This window comes from Nycticebus coucang, chromosome 17 (genome assembly GCF_027406575.1).
Source record: "Nycticebus coucang isolate mNycCou1 chromosome 17, mNycCou1.pri, whole genome shotgun sequence".
Taxonomy (NCBI): Eukaryota; Metazoa; Chordata; class Mammalia; order Primates; family Lorisidae; genus Nycticebus; species Nycticebus coucang.
Window position 1 is genome coordinate 26,472,330 of NC_069796.1, and position 14,003 is coordinate 26,486,332.

The following is a 14,003-nucleotide window of genomic DNA, read 5'->3' on the forward strand; positions in this document are numbered from 1 at the left end:
TCAAAGATTTCTTTTATGATGTTCACTGCTAATATTGTCTCTTGTCTTAAAAGAATTTTAAGGTAGTATTAATCTCTAATTCTAACAATGTGAAAGAATTATTTTACTGGTTTTTCTGAACTTGTATTTACTGTTTATTTAGCAGATTTCTGTTTTTAATTCTAAGAATATTACTATAATAATTAGCCTGTCTCAAAACGTTTTTAACAAAATCAGTTCTGTAGAATTCTAACATAAGGGTCTCTATCAACTGAAAAAGAGTGTAAGTCCTTTATTGTCAACTGTCACAATAGTTGGAAATTAAGGAAGAAACTGAAGGAACAAAACCGTTGTTCCTTTTAAGGATCTTTTAAAAGTCTTTCATAACAGGAAAGATAAAGTATGGGAACTCTGGACACAAACACTTTAGCTTCAGTTTTTACTTTACAAATGTTTTATAGTATAGTATTACTAGTATCTAACAGTAAAGTCAAAGGCTATTACTGATCACAATTGAACTTCACAATTCTTTTCAAGCAGAAAAGTTAGTATACTAATTTTATAGTATACTGAAAATTAGTATACTAATTACTTAATTATAGTATACTAAAAATTAGTACACTAATTATTTTTAAGTGGATAAGGTCTACAAAGGAACTTTTTATTATACTTATGAGTTATTTGAGGATCTGTTCAACTTTAAATAAACTTATTCGTTAATTGTGTACTGACTACTTGGTATATTCCAAAAAATAATTTATGGGTGGTTTATTAGATTAACCCTTAGGAAATTGCTAATGTTTCACCACTTTTAAATTATTTTTTAGTTTTAAATTGTTTTAAATTTTCATAAATTTAGAGTGCAAATTAAGTTTTATTAGATGTATACACGTGTATGGTATAGTGGTGGAGCCTAGGCTTTTGGTACATCCATCACCCGAGTGGTATACCTTGTACTGTATAGGTAATGACAATGTAAATTGTACCCAAATGACTCATAAAAATATTTTTGGCTGTGGAAAATTTAAAAGCACAATCTTTAACATATTTTAGAGTGAGCTTAGTTAATAACTATGTCACAAAATGGGGAAGTATGTGTTTCTATGGTCAACTCAGTTTTTCTAGCTAGTTGGTGAGGTTTTAATAATTTTCATTAATACTTTGTCGGAAATGTTTTCTACATATTCATTAGAAAATGGTAAAAGCCAGAAAAAGAAAAAGACTTAAGGACTCAATTTTCAGCCTTTCTTTTTTTTAAACCATCTGTAGTTTTTAGCATTCACTAGGATAGGCTGATTGACTTCCCTTTACAAAGAGTTTATTGTATACAGAACTGTTAAGAGACAGTAATGTGGAATCAATTTGTCTTCTCCATGGCTATCAAGGATCAGTGAAATTCGGGCTGAGTGTGGTGGCTCACACCTATAATTCTAGCACCCCGGGAGGCCAGGGTGGGAAAATCTCTTGAGCTCATGAGTTTAAGATCAGCCTGAGCAAGGGTGAGACCCTGTCTCTAGACAGAATTAGCTGGACATTGTGGTGGGTATTCAGAGTGTGAAGCAGGAGAATCACTTGAACCCAGGAGTTTGAGGTTGCTACAAGCCAGGTTATCACCATGACCCAACCCTCTAGCCTGGGCACCACAGTGCTTCTCTGTCTGACAAGAATCATGAAGTTCAATTGTGATCAGTAACAGCCTCTGACTTTATTGTTAGATGTTAGACTTATGCTTCATGCTTAAAGCCTCTCAGTGTGGCAGCCATAAAGAAGTTATTTTGTGAATACATATGTGCCTTGTAGATAGCAGAGGAGATGTCCTGAATGACTTTTATTTATTTATCCCTTTATTTGTTATTGTTAGGATGGCGTCCTGCATTCAAATACTACAACATGTGGATATCACTTATTGGAGCAATTCTTTGTTGCATAGTGATGTTTGTCATTAACTGGTGGGCTGCATTGCTCACATATGTGATAGTCCTTGGGCTGTATATTTATGTTACCTACAAAAAACCAGGTCAGTAGCCTTTTCTGTTTAGAATTTCAAGCTAGAAAACACTTAGATGTTCTTTGTTACTTTTATAGTTAAGCATAAGAATGTATATTTGAAAGCTACTTCTTGTATAATCTAAAATACTTTATTTCTGAATACATGTAGTTTTTGTTGTTCTTTCCCAAATACATGTAGTTTTTTTTGTTTGTTTGTTTTTTGTTTTTAGCAGACAAGGGCTGGGTTCAAACCCACCAGCTTTGGTGCATGTGGCCGGCACCCTACCCACTGAGCTACGGGTGCCACCCCAAATACACGTAGTTTTAATGAAACAATTACTAAAAGACTTTTTATTCATATGAAATCCCATTATTATCTACCATGTATAAATTTAACTCATTTGTTGAAAAATAATAAATTGGTATAATTAACCTTTTACAGTGAATAAATTTTAAAATTATTCTTTTAAATGTTTCTGATGTACAGTATTGTATTAGCGGTAGCCTATCAAGCATACACGTAACTTACTATGATCTTGCAACTATAGTAAGTACTATGGAATTCAATAAATACATAGTTATTCAGTAAATTCATAAACACATAGAAAACATAGTATTTTTCCCATTAGGCTCCTGTGCAGCAGGAAAAGTTGGCCAAACTTCTTTTTACTGGGAATAATTGATGATTACCTAGGGTCTGTCATTGATATAATTTTGTGCATTCGTAGTCAGGTAATGATGCTGGAGTATATTAGGGTTGGTCCAGTATTCCGGGTTGTAACATGCAACCCAAAAAAGATCTGACAATAAAGATTTGAAAAGTTTGAGTCTATTAGAGAACATTAGGAAGCGATTATAAGAATAGTTGCAATATAGTAGTTTCAAACAGTGAGGAAACATTCCAGATATGAAATGGTGAGGTTTTAGATTAGAGTCGTAGCTCTAGAAATGAAATGGACAGAACAATTTAGAAGCAATTATTTTTTCAACATACCTATTTCTATAAATTAACAATTGTCTAAAATCATTTGATGTCCAAGTTGTTTATTCAGTAGGAAAAATATTTCCGTTCAAATGACCTAAACAATTAAGTACTTCTTAGCAGCCAGAGCTCTCCTTTCCCTGACTTTTGGCTGTATAAAAACAGTAATTTAAAATTTTTTCCCTTACTTGTAAAAGATTCTTTTAAGTTTTATGCATAGTTATGTCTGCAGCACTCTCATCTCTGTCTTTTCTAAATTAAACATTTTCCTTAAAGGAATTATAGTTTACATCATGCTAGTTCTAATGTCATGCTATATATTTGAACTCTGAAAGTTGTAAGAACTATATTTTAGCAATTGAATTTTTGAATATGTAAGCATGTGTTAATTCTCTGTGTCTCCAATGGGTTATGACTGGTGTGTCCCTAACTGCACATGGTCTTCCTACAGATGTGAACTGGGGGTCTTCCACTCAGGCCCTGACTTACCTGAATGCACTGCAGCATTCCATTCGTCTTTCTGGGGTGGAAGACCATGTCAAGAACTTTAGGTAAGTAGTACAGATGGTGACCCGGAAGAATTTTCTTTCAGTTGGCCAATCATTTCTTATATTATTGTTCAGCAATGTTTTTATATACTGGTAGATCACAGAAAATTCGCTAAAAGCATAGAATATTACTTTTTGTTTTAGTTTAACTTGGGCAGCTTTGCTATATAAAGTGAAAATTGTATAAGAGGAAAATTACCATTTGCTTTATAAAAATGTTATGAAAGTTTTGGAGGTCTCTCATTGGTAGGCTTTTAAGTGATAGGTATCATCAAGAGAACATATTTTTCCTCCATGACCATTGAAGTTATATAACTAGTGTATAACTACTGAGTATGGAATGCAGAAACATTTCGACATACCTTATTTTGTAGTTTTAGAAAAATACTAAGTATTTCCATGTTAGTTTCTTCTTCTTTATCATTGACCAACTGGAAAGCCAGCTATAGTTAGAAAGAATCAATGCCCTAAAGAGCATTTATTACTATTTTCCCTCAATAAATGACTTTAAGCATATTTAATTCTTATTATTATAAACTTTCAGTGTAAACTATCTTTAGTCATTAGTAATTAACTGTCATTGGCTTCTGCATGGTAAATGCAAATATTTTCCATGCTTGTCAGTAAACCAAAAGGGAAAATAATATTTTTTAAAAGAAACTCTGAAAAGTGGGTAAGTGTTGCTTTACTGAACCTCTCCCAGTAAGAGAAGTCTTTGTGTATTTTTTGTTACTCTTGAACCACTCCCACTCCCTTTTTTTCTAGAGTGAAAAGTTCCTAAAGATCACAGATCTTCAGCTTTGGGGTAGAAAAAAATGGAGAAAAGAAAATAGAATTAATGTCTTGGGAGGAAAACTTTTGGGTGGTTGATGCCAAGGATGATAGAAAAGCAAAAAGAATTCTTTTATGTCAAAAGTTGTGTCCCAGAACTGAGAGTCTGACCAAGAGTCAAAGTTATAGTAAGTTGCCATCAGTAAAAACCCGTTGCTTGGGCTTATTATTAGTAATGGGAACATTTGTAAAGAAATATTTTCTTCCAATTTAGCTTTTTAACTTTTATCAGAATTATACATGAATATGGTTGGAAGAGGAAAAACAAGTCTTACAAGATTTGTCCTGAAGATAAGTGGTGGCCTCACCTCTCCTATCCCTTCTCTCTCACACCACAGGGAACCACTTGGAACTCTTAGCTGATGTTTTTATTATTTACCTCAGAAACACTGTGCTTGTCTTGCTGGACAGCAACCCCTGTCCCCTTATCTGTAGGGAATACGTTCTTGTAACTATCGGACAGTAGTTCTAGCCTGACGGTGTTCTGACGCAGGCATTCTGTCAGAACACAGTCCTGTTTGTGTCTTCCACCCTCAGCTTTGATGCCTTTTCCATCTCAGCTAAGGACTTCCACACTGTAGCTGTGCTTTCGCAGTGTGAAATAAGACAGCAAAACTAATAGGAAATGCTTTCTCTTTTTTTGCTCTCAGTTTTCACCGAATTTGCCAAAAGATTTTGTTTTCTTTCACCTATATTTTCCTGTGTTGTTAAAGTTTCTTTCTCACTGTTTTGTCTTTATTTTGTGTTCTTGGATCTAGCCTTGTCTGAAAGGAAGTATCCATAGGCCTTGGTAAGGGCAGCTCTGCATTGGACAAACATGTTTTAACTGGGAATAATTGACGATTATCTAGTACGTGTCATATGGCTGTAACTTGTACAGCTCTGTGTCTGATGATGATGCTAGAGGATTGGTCTAGTGCTCAGTATTGTACCAGGTAACACAGAAAAAATCTACACTAAAGATTTGAAAATGTTAGGCCCATTAGAAGAGATTAGGAAGAAATTGCAAGGGTAGTTGCAATATAGTAGTTTCAAAGAGTAAGGAAACATTTTGTAATGTTTGTAATGAAACAATGAGGTTTTAGAATGGCAGCTCTAGAATGAAATGGATAAACCAGTTCTTTTTCTTCACAATTTCACAGGTAGAAGATTTGGTGAGCCAGGTTTGTCAATTGAAGTCCTAATGCTGCTTTGCTGGTTCTTTGAGGAAATAATTTCAAAGCTTTCTTTTTGATCTATGATTAAATTTCCCAGAAAAGAATCTGTTAATCTTCTGCTCTTAGGTAAAGTTCTTGCTGCCTTGGTTCTGGGAGCCAAGGGTGGGAGGAGCTTGAAGGTTTCAGGGTTTAGCATTTAAGCTGTCTCCCAGTGCTCTGTTTACAGCAGCTGACATTTGCCCTCAGCTGTTGCTGGTGCCTTCCAGACCAGAGGCCCTCTTTAGCAAATAAGCCTCGGCTTAGTAGTATAGTGGAGGGCCAGGGCAGTTGCCCAAAATAGTGATGGAGGTGATTTGGGTGTGTTGCTTCTTATGCGAACTTTAAACCAGTCCTCTTTACCTAAGTTTTCTCCATGTGTTATCTCCGTCACTTCCCGAGACACCCATTGCTATTTACTCCTAGGTGTTTTGGTGGTTTTCAGGTATACAATTAGGTAGCTTCACAGTTTTCTCAAGCTTATTTAGGATTTAGCTTTTTCCTGATTTGACAAATCCTTTCCTGTTCTTCCATTACTTCCTTTCGAGCTTTCTATATTTCTGTGCTATTGTGTTTTGTCCCCTTCTCTATATTTTTGCGGTTAGTGACTTAAAAAAAAAATCTCTTTATACTATTGATACTTTGGCAGAAGGAGTTAAAGCAAATGCTTACTTTGCTATGATTATTAAAGTCATGCTTAATAGATTTTGTACTGTGCCATTTTTGGTGTGTTAAGACTGTACTAAATTATGCCTTTTTGGACTGAGCACATGGCTCACACCTGTCATACCAGCACTTTGGTAGGCTAAGGTGGAAAGATTGCTGGAGCTCAGGAGTGAGAGACCACTCTAAGGAACATGCTGAGACCATCATTACAAAAAATTAAAAAAACATAGTTGGGCATGAGGGTGCATGCCATCGTCTGAATCCTTGGGAGGCTGAGTAGGAGGATTGCTGGAACCTAGGAGTTTGAGGTTGCAGTGAGCTATGATGATGTCACTACACTCCAGCATGGGTGACAGAATGAGACACTGTCTTTAAAACAAACAAAAAACAGATTATGCCTTTTTGGTTTACTATTTAATAAAGGTAAGGACTACATGGTAATGTTCCAAAGTAATAGGTTACATTGGTTAGTGTAAGGTTAAACTACCATAACAAAAAGAGTGAAAAACCCTGGCTCAAGCAAGAAAGATACTGGTGTCATATGCTAGTTGAGAAGTGGGTGGATAGTTCATGACGGTAGGCAGATTTGCTGCACGTGGCCATTCAGGACCCACATTCCTTACATCACATCAGTCTGCCATGCCCTAGGAGGTGTTTTTGTTTATGTCGTCAAAGTCATCACCACAGGTGTAGCTTATAGGAAAGGGAAAGAAGGTGTGGCGGCAGAGCACCTTCCTTCTTAAAGGACATGACCTGAAAATGGGAACATGTTACGGGCTGTAATTTAGTCATAGGGCCACACTTAAATCCAGGAAGGCTAGGAAATGTACTCTGTGGCTGAGGAGCCGTGTAATTGGCTAAAGCTCCGAGAAGGAGACATTTCACATTCTGCGCTGGAAGATATGATTTTATGTTTGATTTGCCCCAAAGCATCTCTCCCAAACAGAATTAGTTGTTTAGCTAGATTTCAATTCTCAGTTATTTTTTTTTTGAGATCTTTATGTAGGATTTTATGCTTAAGAACTGCCCTAAAAAGTTAATATTTAAGTTAGAAAGTTTAGTCTGTTCTTGGCTTTCTGTTAAAAGTTTGATTATATAGATTCTTATTTTAATGAAGTTTTACTAATCTGTTTGGACCTATAAAACGGATGCCTGAAAATGAAACAAGATTGATTTCCATTTCTACTTAGTAAAAATCAAGCATTAGTGAATATATGAAAGTCATGCCACTGTCCAGGGTTTGCAAAGGCAATTGTATTCAATTGGCTTTCCCAGTGTTAATTAGAATTCAAGCTTTTAGTTCAAATAGGAATCTTTTCTTCACATAGGTGATCTTACTCATGTCACAGTAATTAGAGTTAAGCTAGATTAGGGAAGGCTGATATCATGAAGTAGGCATAATTATGATGTGATCTCGCTAAGAAGGAAAGGGGCCTGTCTGTACACAACGGCAAGGCTGTGTTCTCGGGGTGTTTGGCAAGCTCTGTGCAACAACCACAGTGCTTACTACCTTTAGACGAAGAGTTTGTCATTTATATATTTTTAAAGTAATATGGTAATTTATAATACCAGGATTTTAATATATAATGTTACCTATTATTTCAGCAGGATATTTGGCATGGTGTTTGTTCTAAGAAGGTTTTGTTTTTGCATTTCTCATGTACCAAGAAAACCTGGTTAAAAGTCATCTCCTGTGAGAACCCTGTGTCCTGTGTCTTAAGGATAGTCGTGTAAAGAAAGTTTCTTAGAATGTAAAATCATGTTCTTCTTTCCCCAGACACAAGTTTTCCTAATTTTGTCTTTTCATCTTAATTTAGGCCACAGTGTCTTGTTATGACAGGTGCTCCAAACTCACGTCCAGCTTTACTTCATCTGGTTCATGATTTCACAAAAAACGTTGGTTTAATGATCTGTGGCCATGTACATATGGTAAGTATCAATTTTGTTTTCTGTATCAAAATATTTTTGCCTCTAAACGATCTCAGTAGTATTTTAAAAAAGATTTTGACTTTTGAACTTTCATTGTTTTCTTACTCATTGTGAGTAGATTTTAGAAAATTATATTGTCCTTAGAGAGTAGTTTCGCCAAGAAGAATATCTTCTTAATAATTAAGGAGTCAAAGTGAAAATCTTATTTTTTTTTCTTATTAGTATATTTCATAAAGTCCTAAGAACACTTGGGAACATTTACTTACCAGAATAAAAATAGGGATTGGAGGAGATTGGTAAATCATGGTAAATATCTCACATGGGAAGTAAAAATAAGGATTGGAGGAGATAGGCAAATCATGGTAAATATTTCACATGCTCTCTGGTGTGTAAGAAGAGCAAAGTAAGTGCTGAACTTGTAAGTTCAAACACTTTTAATTGCCCATTTATTTTTGTTTTAACCAGAAATAAGAAAATTGTTTAAAATAGAGGCAAACTTTTATCTAAAAGTAGTCTTTGGCTTTTGACATCATGGCTGTTGAGAATAGACTGGTGATGGCTTAGCTGTTCTGCATAAGAAGTTGTAGTATTTATTTTTCAGATTAGCTTTTCTCCCAGGCTCATGTTTCAGTTCTGGAAATGTGTCCTATATGCCCCATCCCCAGCCTTTGCTAAAATTGTTCTTCTCCTTGTATAGTGCCGAAGTCAAGACTGTGCTTGTGTGTGTGTGTGTGTGTGTGTGTGTGTGTGTGTGTGTGTGTGTGTGTGTACACATGTATAGGATGTTGGAAAGATACATTGAGACACAGACCCCACTTGGTATCTATGGAGTTTTCCAGTTTGTCTCTAGACTGATCAGTTCTAATCAAGGCACAAGACATTACATCAGGGGCACTTTCCCCACAAAGAAAGATAAATTATATTTTTTCTTTAATTCTTCATGTTTATGGTATGTACTCTGAAACATAAGAGGACAGATAATTAAGTTCTCAAACTCATCCTAGAAAAAGTGCTGCGTCCCTACCTCACGGCTTAATATCATTACGGTCACCTTCAGGGTGCTCCCCTTGGGAAGCTGTGTGCCAGCCCCAGCACCCAGTCCACCCTTCAAACCACCTTTGAGACTCTATTCTGGAATGGCCATCAGAGCTGTCATCATACAAGGTATGACAATTAAGTTCACCAATGTATCCTAGAAAAAGTGCTATATACTTCATTGCTGAATATTACCATGGTTGCCAGATGGCCACGGCAGTTACTTCAAAGGTGACTGTAGTGATACTCAGCAATGAGGTATAAACACTTTTTCTAGGATGGGTTTGAGAACTTAATTGTTTGATTTTCATAGATTTTTGCTTTATGTATTTGTGTATAACACATTTTACATGTTACTTACAAGGATCAAAATAGAATTTCAAGTTATCAAAGCTCTATTTTATTTCATCTTTTAACAGAAGTATGAAGAAGAAAATGTTTTACTATTATATAGCTTTACTTTGATTTTCAATGATATTCTTAAATTACTGAAAATTAATAAGTCAGATATTTGGGAGAAACAAAATATAAAGTAAGAAAGTTCCCATAGAAAAATAGATGACTATTTTGCTCTTTTCCATTTTTAATAATTTTTAACTTCTTTCATTTACTTAGGATTGAAACTTTTATTTCTAAGTCCATGTTTCTTCCTATTCTGTCCTCCCTCCTACTGATAGCTTGTGCCTTAGCTATTTTGATTCATCCATATTACTGTTTTATAATCTTAAGTATCAGAAAAACTTAACTACATGAAAACAAAATGATACTGTTATACTTTTCCTACTCCCACTTTTAGACACCCCACATTAAAGCCACTATCACAGGTTGGTTTTTATAAATGTGAAATAGATTACCTTTCAAATAAAGATACGAATATTTTTACTTAAAGGGCCCTCGAAGACAAGCAATGAAAGAGATGTCCATTGACCAAACCAAATATCAGAGATGGCTTATTAAAAACAAAATGAAGGCATTTTATGCTCCAGTCCATGCAGATGACTTAAGAGAAGGTGCTCAGTATTTGATGCAGGTAAATTTGTTATGCCATTCAAATGTCTATGTTTTAGTTTTGGATAAGTATGTTATGTGTGTATGTATGTATGTATTTAATTTGAGACAGTGTCCCAATTTGTTACTCTTTGATAGAGTGCTGTGGTGTCGCGTCATAGCTCACAGCAACCTCAAACTCCTGGGCTCAAGCAATTCTCTTGCCTCAGCCTCCCGAGTAGCTGGGACCACAGGCTACTTTTAAAGACGGGTCTCTTTCTGACTCAGGCTGGTCTTGAAACCTGTGAGCTTAGGCAGTCCACCTGCCTCCACCTCCAATTGCTGGGATTACAGGGGTGAGCCACCGTGCCTGGCCTGGATAAGGTTTCAGAAACCTTTTCAGTCTAGATTGCAGGATGTAAAGCTTTATTGTAAAGCTATTGTAATTAAGCCATTGTGATACTGAAGTAGTGCTAGGCAGTTAGACTAAGGAGATGAAGAGAAGAACATAGAGGAGATTTAACATGACAGACTCGGCTTTGAAAGGATACGCCTGGACAGTTGATTATCCTCCTGAAAGAGTAATAAAATAGATGCATACAAAGACCATACAAGAATCATTTCCAGAGAGGTTAAAAAACTCGATTTAAAAGGCAAATTTTTTAGAAGAAAATACAACATAATTTCATGATCTTGAGCTAGAGAAGAATGAGAAACATAAAAAGGAATCTGCAGACTAAGACAAGATGATAATCCTGACAGGCAAACAGCAAGAGAATATTTAAAAAAAAAGTAAAAGGGAAAAAAAAAAATGAAAGTTTTGAACATAGAGGACAGCTAAGCGACAGAAATAAAAACTAAAACCACAGTACTCTTTTATGCCCATTAGACTGACCAAAAATTAAGTCTGCCGATACAAAGTGGTAGAAATGGTGTAGAACAATGGGAAACCTTTGACTTGCTGTGGTGATGTGGATTGGACAACCACATCTGGCCATGTCTGGCCGAGTTGGAGTGAATATTCTAGGACATTATTCCTGAGAATAATATAGTGTGGAGAAACTTCTGCATATGTGAAGAAGGCTATGTGAAACTTCTTAACATCGTCATTTGTAATAGTGAAAAGAATTGGAAGTAACTTCAATGACTATTAATCACAGAGCTGAAAATTGTACAGTCACACAGAATTCTTCTACACAGCGGTGAAAAGCAACTATTCACATCAGCAAGGCAAATCTCAATAAGCATTGTTAAGGGTAAATAGCAAGTTAAAAGAAATAGCAAGTTAATATGAAGATATTATAAAATTTTAAAGATAAGCAAGTTTGAGAACACTGCCCTTGACGGTTTCTGTAGTATAATAAATCACACTACTGTAAATTTGGCAAGAGTTAGAATTCATTATGCTAATTACTTTTCATCCACTCACCCCAGTGGGTCATGACAACTTTTCATCAGTGTGGGTCCAAGTTAGAACAGTATCTTTTTTGTGATTGCCCCATAAACCTGGCAAATGCAACCACTTCATGAAGATGACTAGGAGATTGACTTTCTAGCAGGGGTGTCTAAGGAACTGTCTGAAGTATCCTTGTAAGGAAATGCCAATTGCCTCTATAGAACTAATAATGGAAATTTTAGTATCACTTGTCCCTGAGAGTACCTCTTTCCTTTTTACCTTTTGGAAACCTTTCACATAAAGTGACAAATGCCTGTGTGTCTTTTAGTTGTTTGTAATCATTATCAAAAGAATTATTTTTTGTATATATTTTTCGATTTGTTTCTATAGTGACTTGTACAATTCTAGAGATGCTCTTCATAAATGATACTGCTATTTGTTTTATTAGACTTGTACTCTGACTTTTAATTTCTCTGTCCCCTCATCAGCCTAGTTGGTAATTATGATAAGCATTTATTTATCATTAAAACAGCACGTGAGTATCTGGCCTCCACAACAGAATTTTTTTTTTTTTTTTTTTTGAGATAGTCTCACTCTGTCACCTGGGTAGAGTTCTGTGGCACCACAGCTCACAGCAACCTCAAACTCTTAGGTTCAAGCAATCCTCTTGCCTCAGTCTTCCAAGTAGCTGGGACCACAGGCACCCACCACAATGCCCAGCTATTTCTTTTTTTTTAAGAAATAGGGTGTCTCTGTCTCCCATACTGAAGTGCAGGTGCAGGTACTTCCTAACTTCCTGCCTCAGCTTCTGACTGGCTGGGGCTACAGGCCCATGTTGCCACAACAAAACTTAAAATTCACTATTTTTAAAAAGAAGCAACCTTTAATCAGCTTGCTTAAAGATCCTTTTGGTGAGGAGACATTAGCACCGCTAGCGTCTTTATTTTGTATGTTTTAAAGGCCATGATCACATGATTGATTGTCAACCCCATTTTAAACCTTAACTTTAAATAGCAAAATCATACTGTTTTTACTGAACATTCCAGATATATCATTATGGTTCTTTAAATTAAATGGATCTCATACAGGATCTCAGTGTAGATATAACTCTACCTTTTTTCCTGAAGAAAACTAGAATTAAGGGTTTATTGTGGGACCACACCTGTGGAGCATATCGCACGGGTACAAGTCAAATCTATCGAATATAGAACACAAATGTCTTAACACTGTAATTAAGTAAATGAGGTGAAAGCTGTGTTAATTAGTAGGATGTAAGCACTCCAATTTGTACAAATAATCAACACATTGAATCCCACAAAGGCATAAATGTATTCATGATCTATGTATATATGACTTAATAAAAAAAAAAAAAGCTAGAAGTATCCTCTGAGTTAATTCTGACATGTTTTATCTTATTCATCAGCCACATTCTGAAGTAAATAGTGATTTAAAAAAAGTTGCAAAATAAGTAAACTAAAAGGGGCTGCCAAGTTTGGTGGCTCACACCTGTACTCCTAGTTCTTTGGGAAGCCAAGAGATCACTTCAACTCAGAAGTTCTAGACCAGCTTGAGCTACTAGAAATAGGAAAACTTAGCTGGGTATTGTGGCGGGTGCCTTGGGAGGCTGAGGCAAGATAATGAATTTAAGTCTAGGAGTTTGAGGTTGTTATGAGCTAAGCTGATGTCACATCACTCTATCCAGGGCGACAGAGTCAGACTCTGTCTCCAAGAAAAATAATAGACTAAAAGAATTTAAAATTACTAATAAAAATATTTGAAATATAAATTTTATTTGTTATATAGCCTCCATCTGAGTGTCATGAGGCATGTAGCTAAAACTTTACAGTTTTTTTTTTTTTTTTTTTTTTTAGTGATTTTTAAAGTAATACAGATCTCAGGCTAGTACTTAACTAGTTTTAAGGAGACAGCCATAATGTTTGGGAATGTTTTTACTTAATACTGAAAGATAAAAATATGTAGCCTCATACCATTGGAGAAACAGTTGTTCCTCCTAACACAGTAAAAATGGTGTAATGATATGCAGAAAATTATGTTAAACCAAATGCATTTCTTGTCAGCATATTTCTGGTTTAAGACGCCGATAAAACGTAGCTAACAATTTGTAGGAATGACACAATGGGAATGTTTGATTTGAAACTAGTGATATCGGTTATAAACTTTAGATGATTACATTTTGTAAAATTGATTTTAATTATGGGATCCATGAAGACCTGATTTTCTATCAAACACCAAAGAAATATGTTTCAGAGAAGATACATTTTTAGTAATAAATTGTTCCTTAATAAACATAATATTATATGGGAACTGAAAATATTACGTCTGAGTAGTACTTTGATTGTGATTTACAAGGGATTTAGGGAGGAAAGTGATGCATGTGAAATTTATTTGCTCAGTCATTCAAAGGAAAGTTGTCACAGTAACGAAGTTGAAAGCAGAAGTGCAGAGTA

General features: G+C 35.4%; 1 protein-coding gene across 2 annotated transcripts in view; it reads left to right on the forward strand.

Annotated features, from left to right (window-relative positions):
- The window catches only part of SLC12A2 (solute carrier family 12 member 2), a 104,824-nt gene that overhangs the window by 61,380 nt on the left and 29,441 nt on the right, over positions 1 to 14,003 (forward strand). For both annotated transcript variants that reach the window (XM_053566960.1, XM_053566961.1), the window contains exons 14-17: positions 1,841 to 1,996; positions 3,402 to 3,501; positions 8,006 to 8,117; positions 10,042 to 10,182. In XM_053566960.1, coding sequence (XP_053422935.1) covers positions 1,841 to 1,996; positions 3,402 to 3,501; positions 8,006 to 8,117; positions 10,042 to 10,182 — 509 coding nt within the window. The remainder of the gene's footprint in view (positions 1 to 1,840; positions 1,997 to 3,401; positions 3,502 to 8,005; positions 8,118 to 10,041; positions 10,183 to 14,003) is intronic.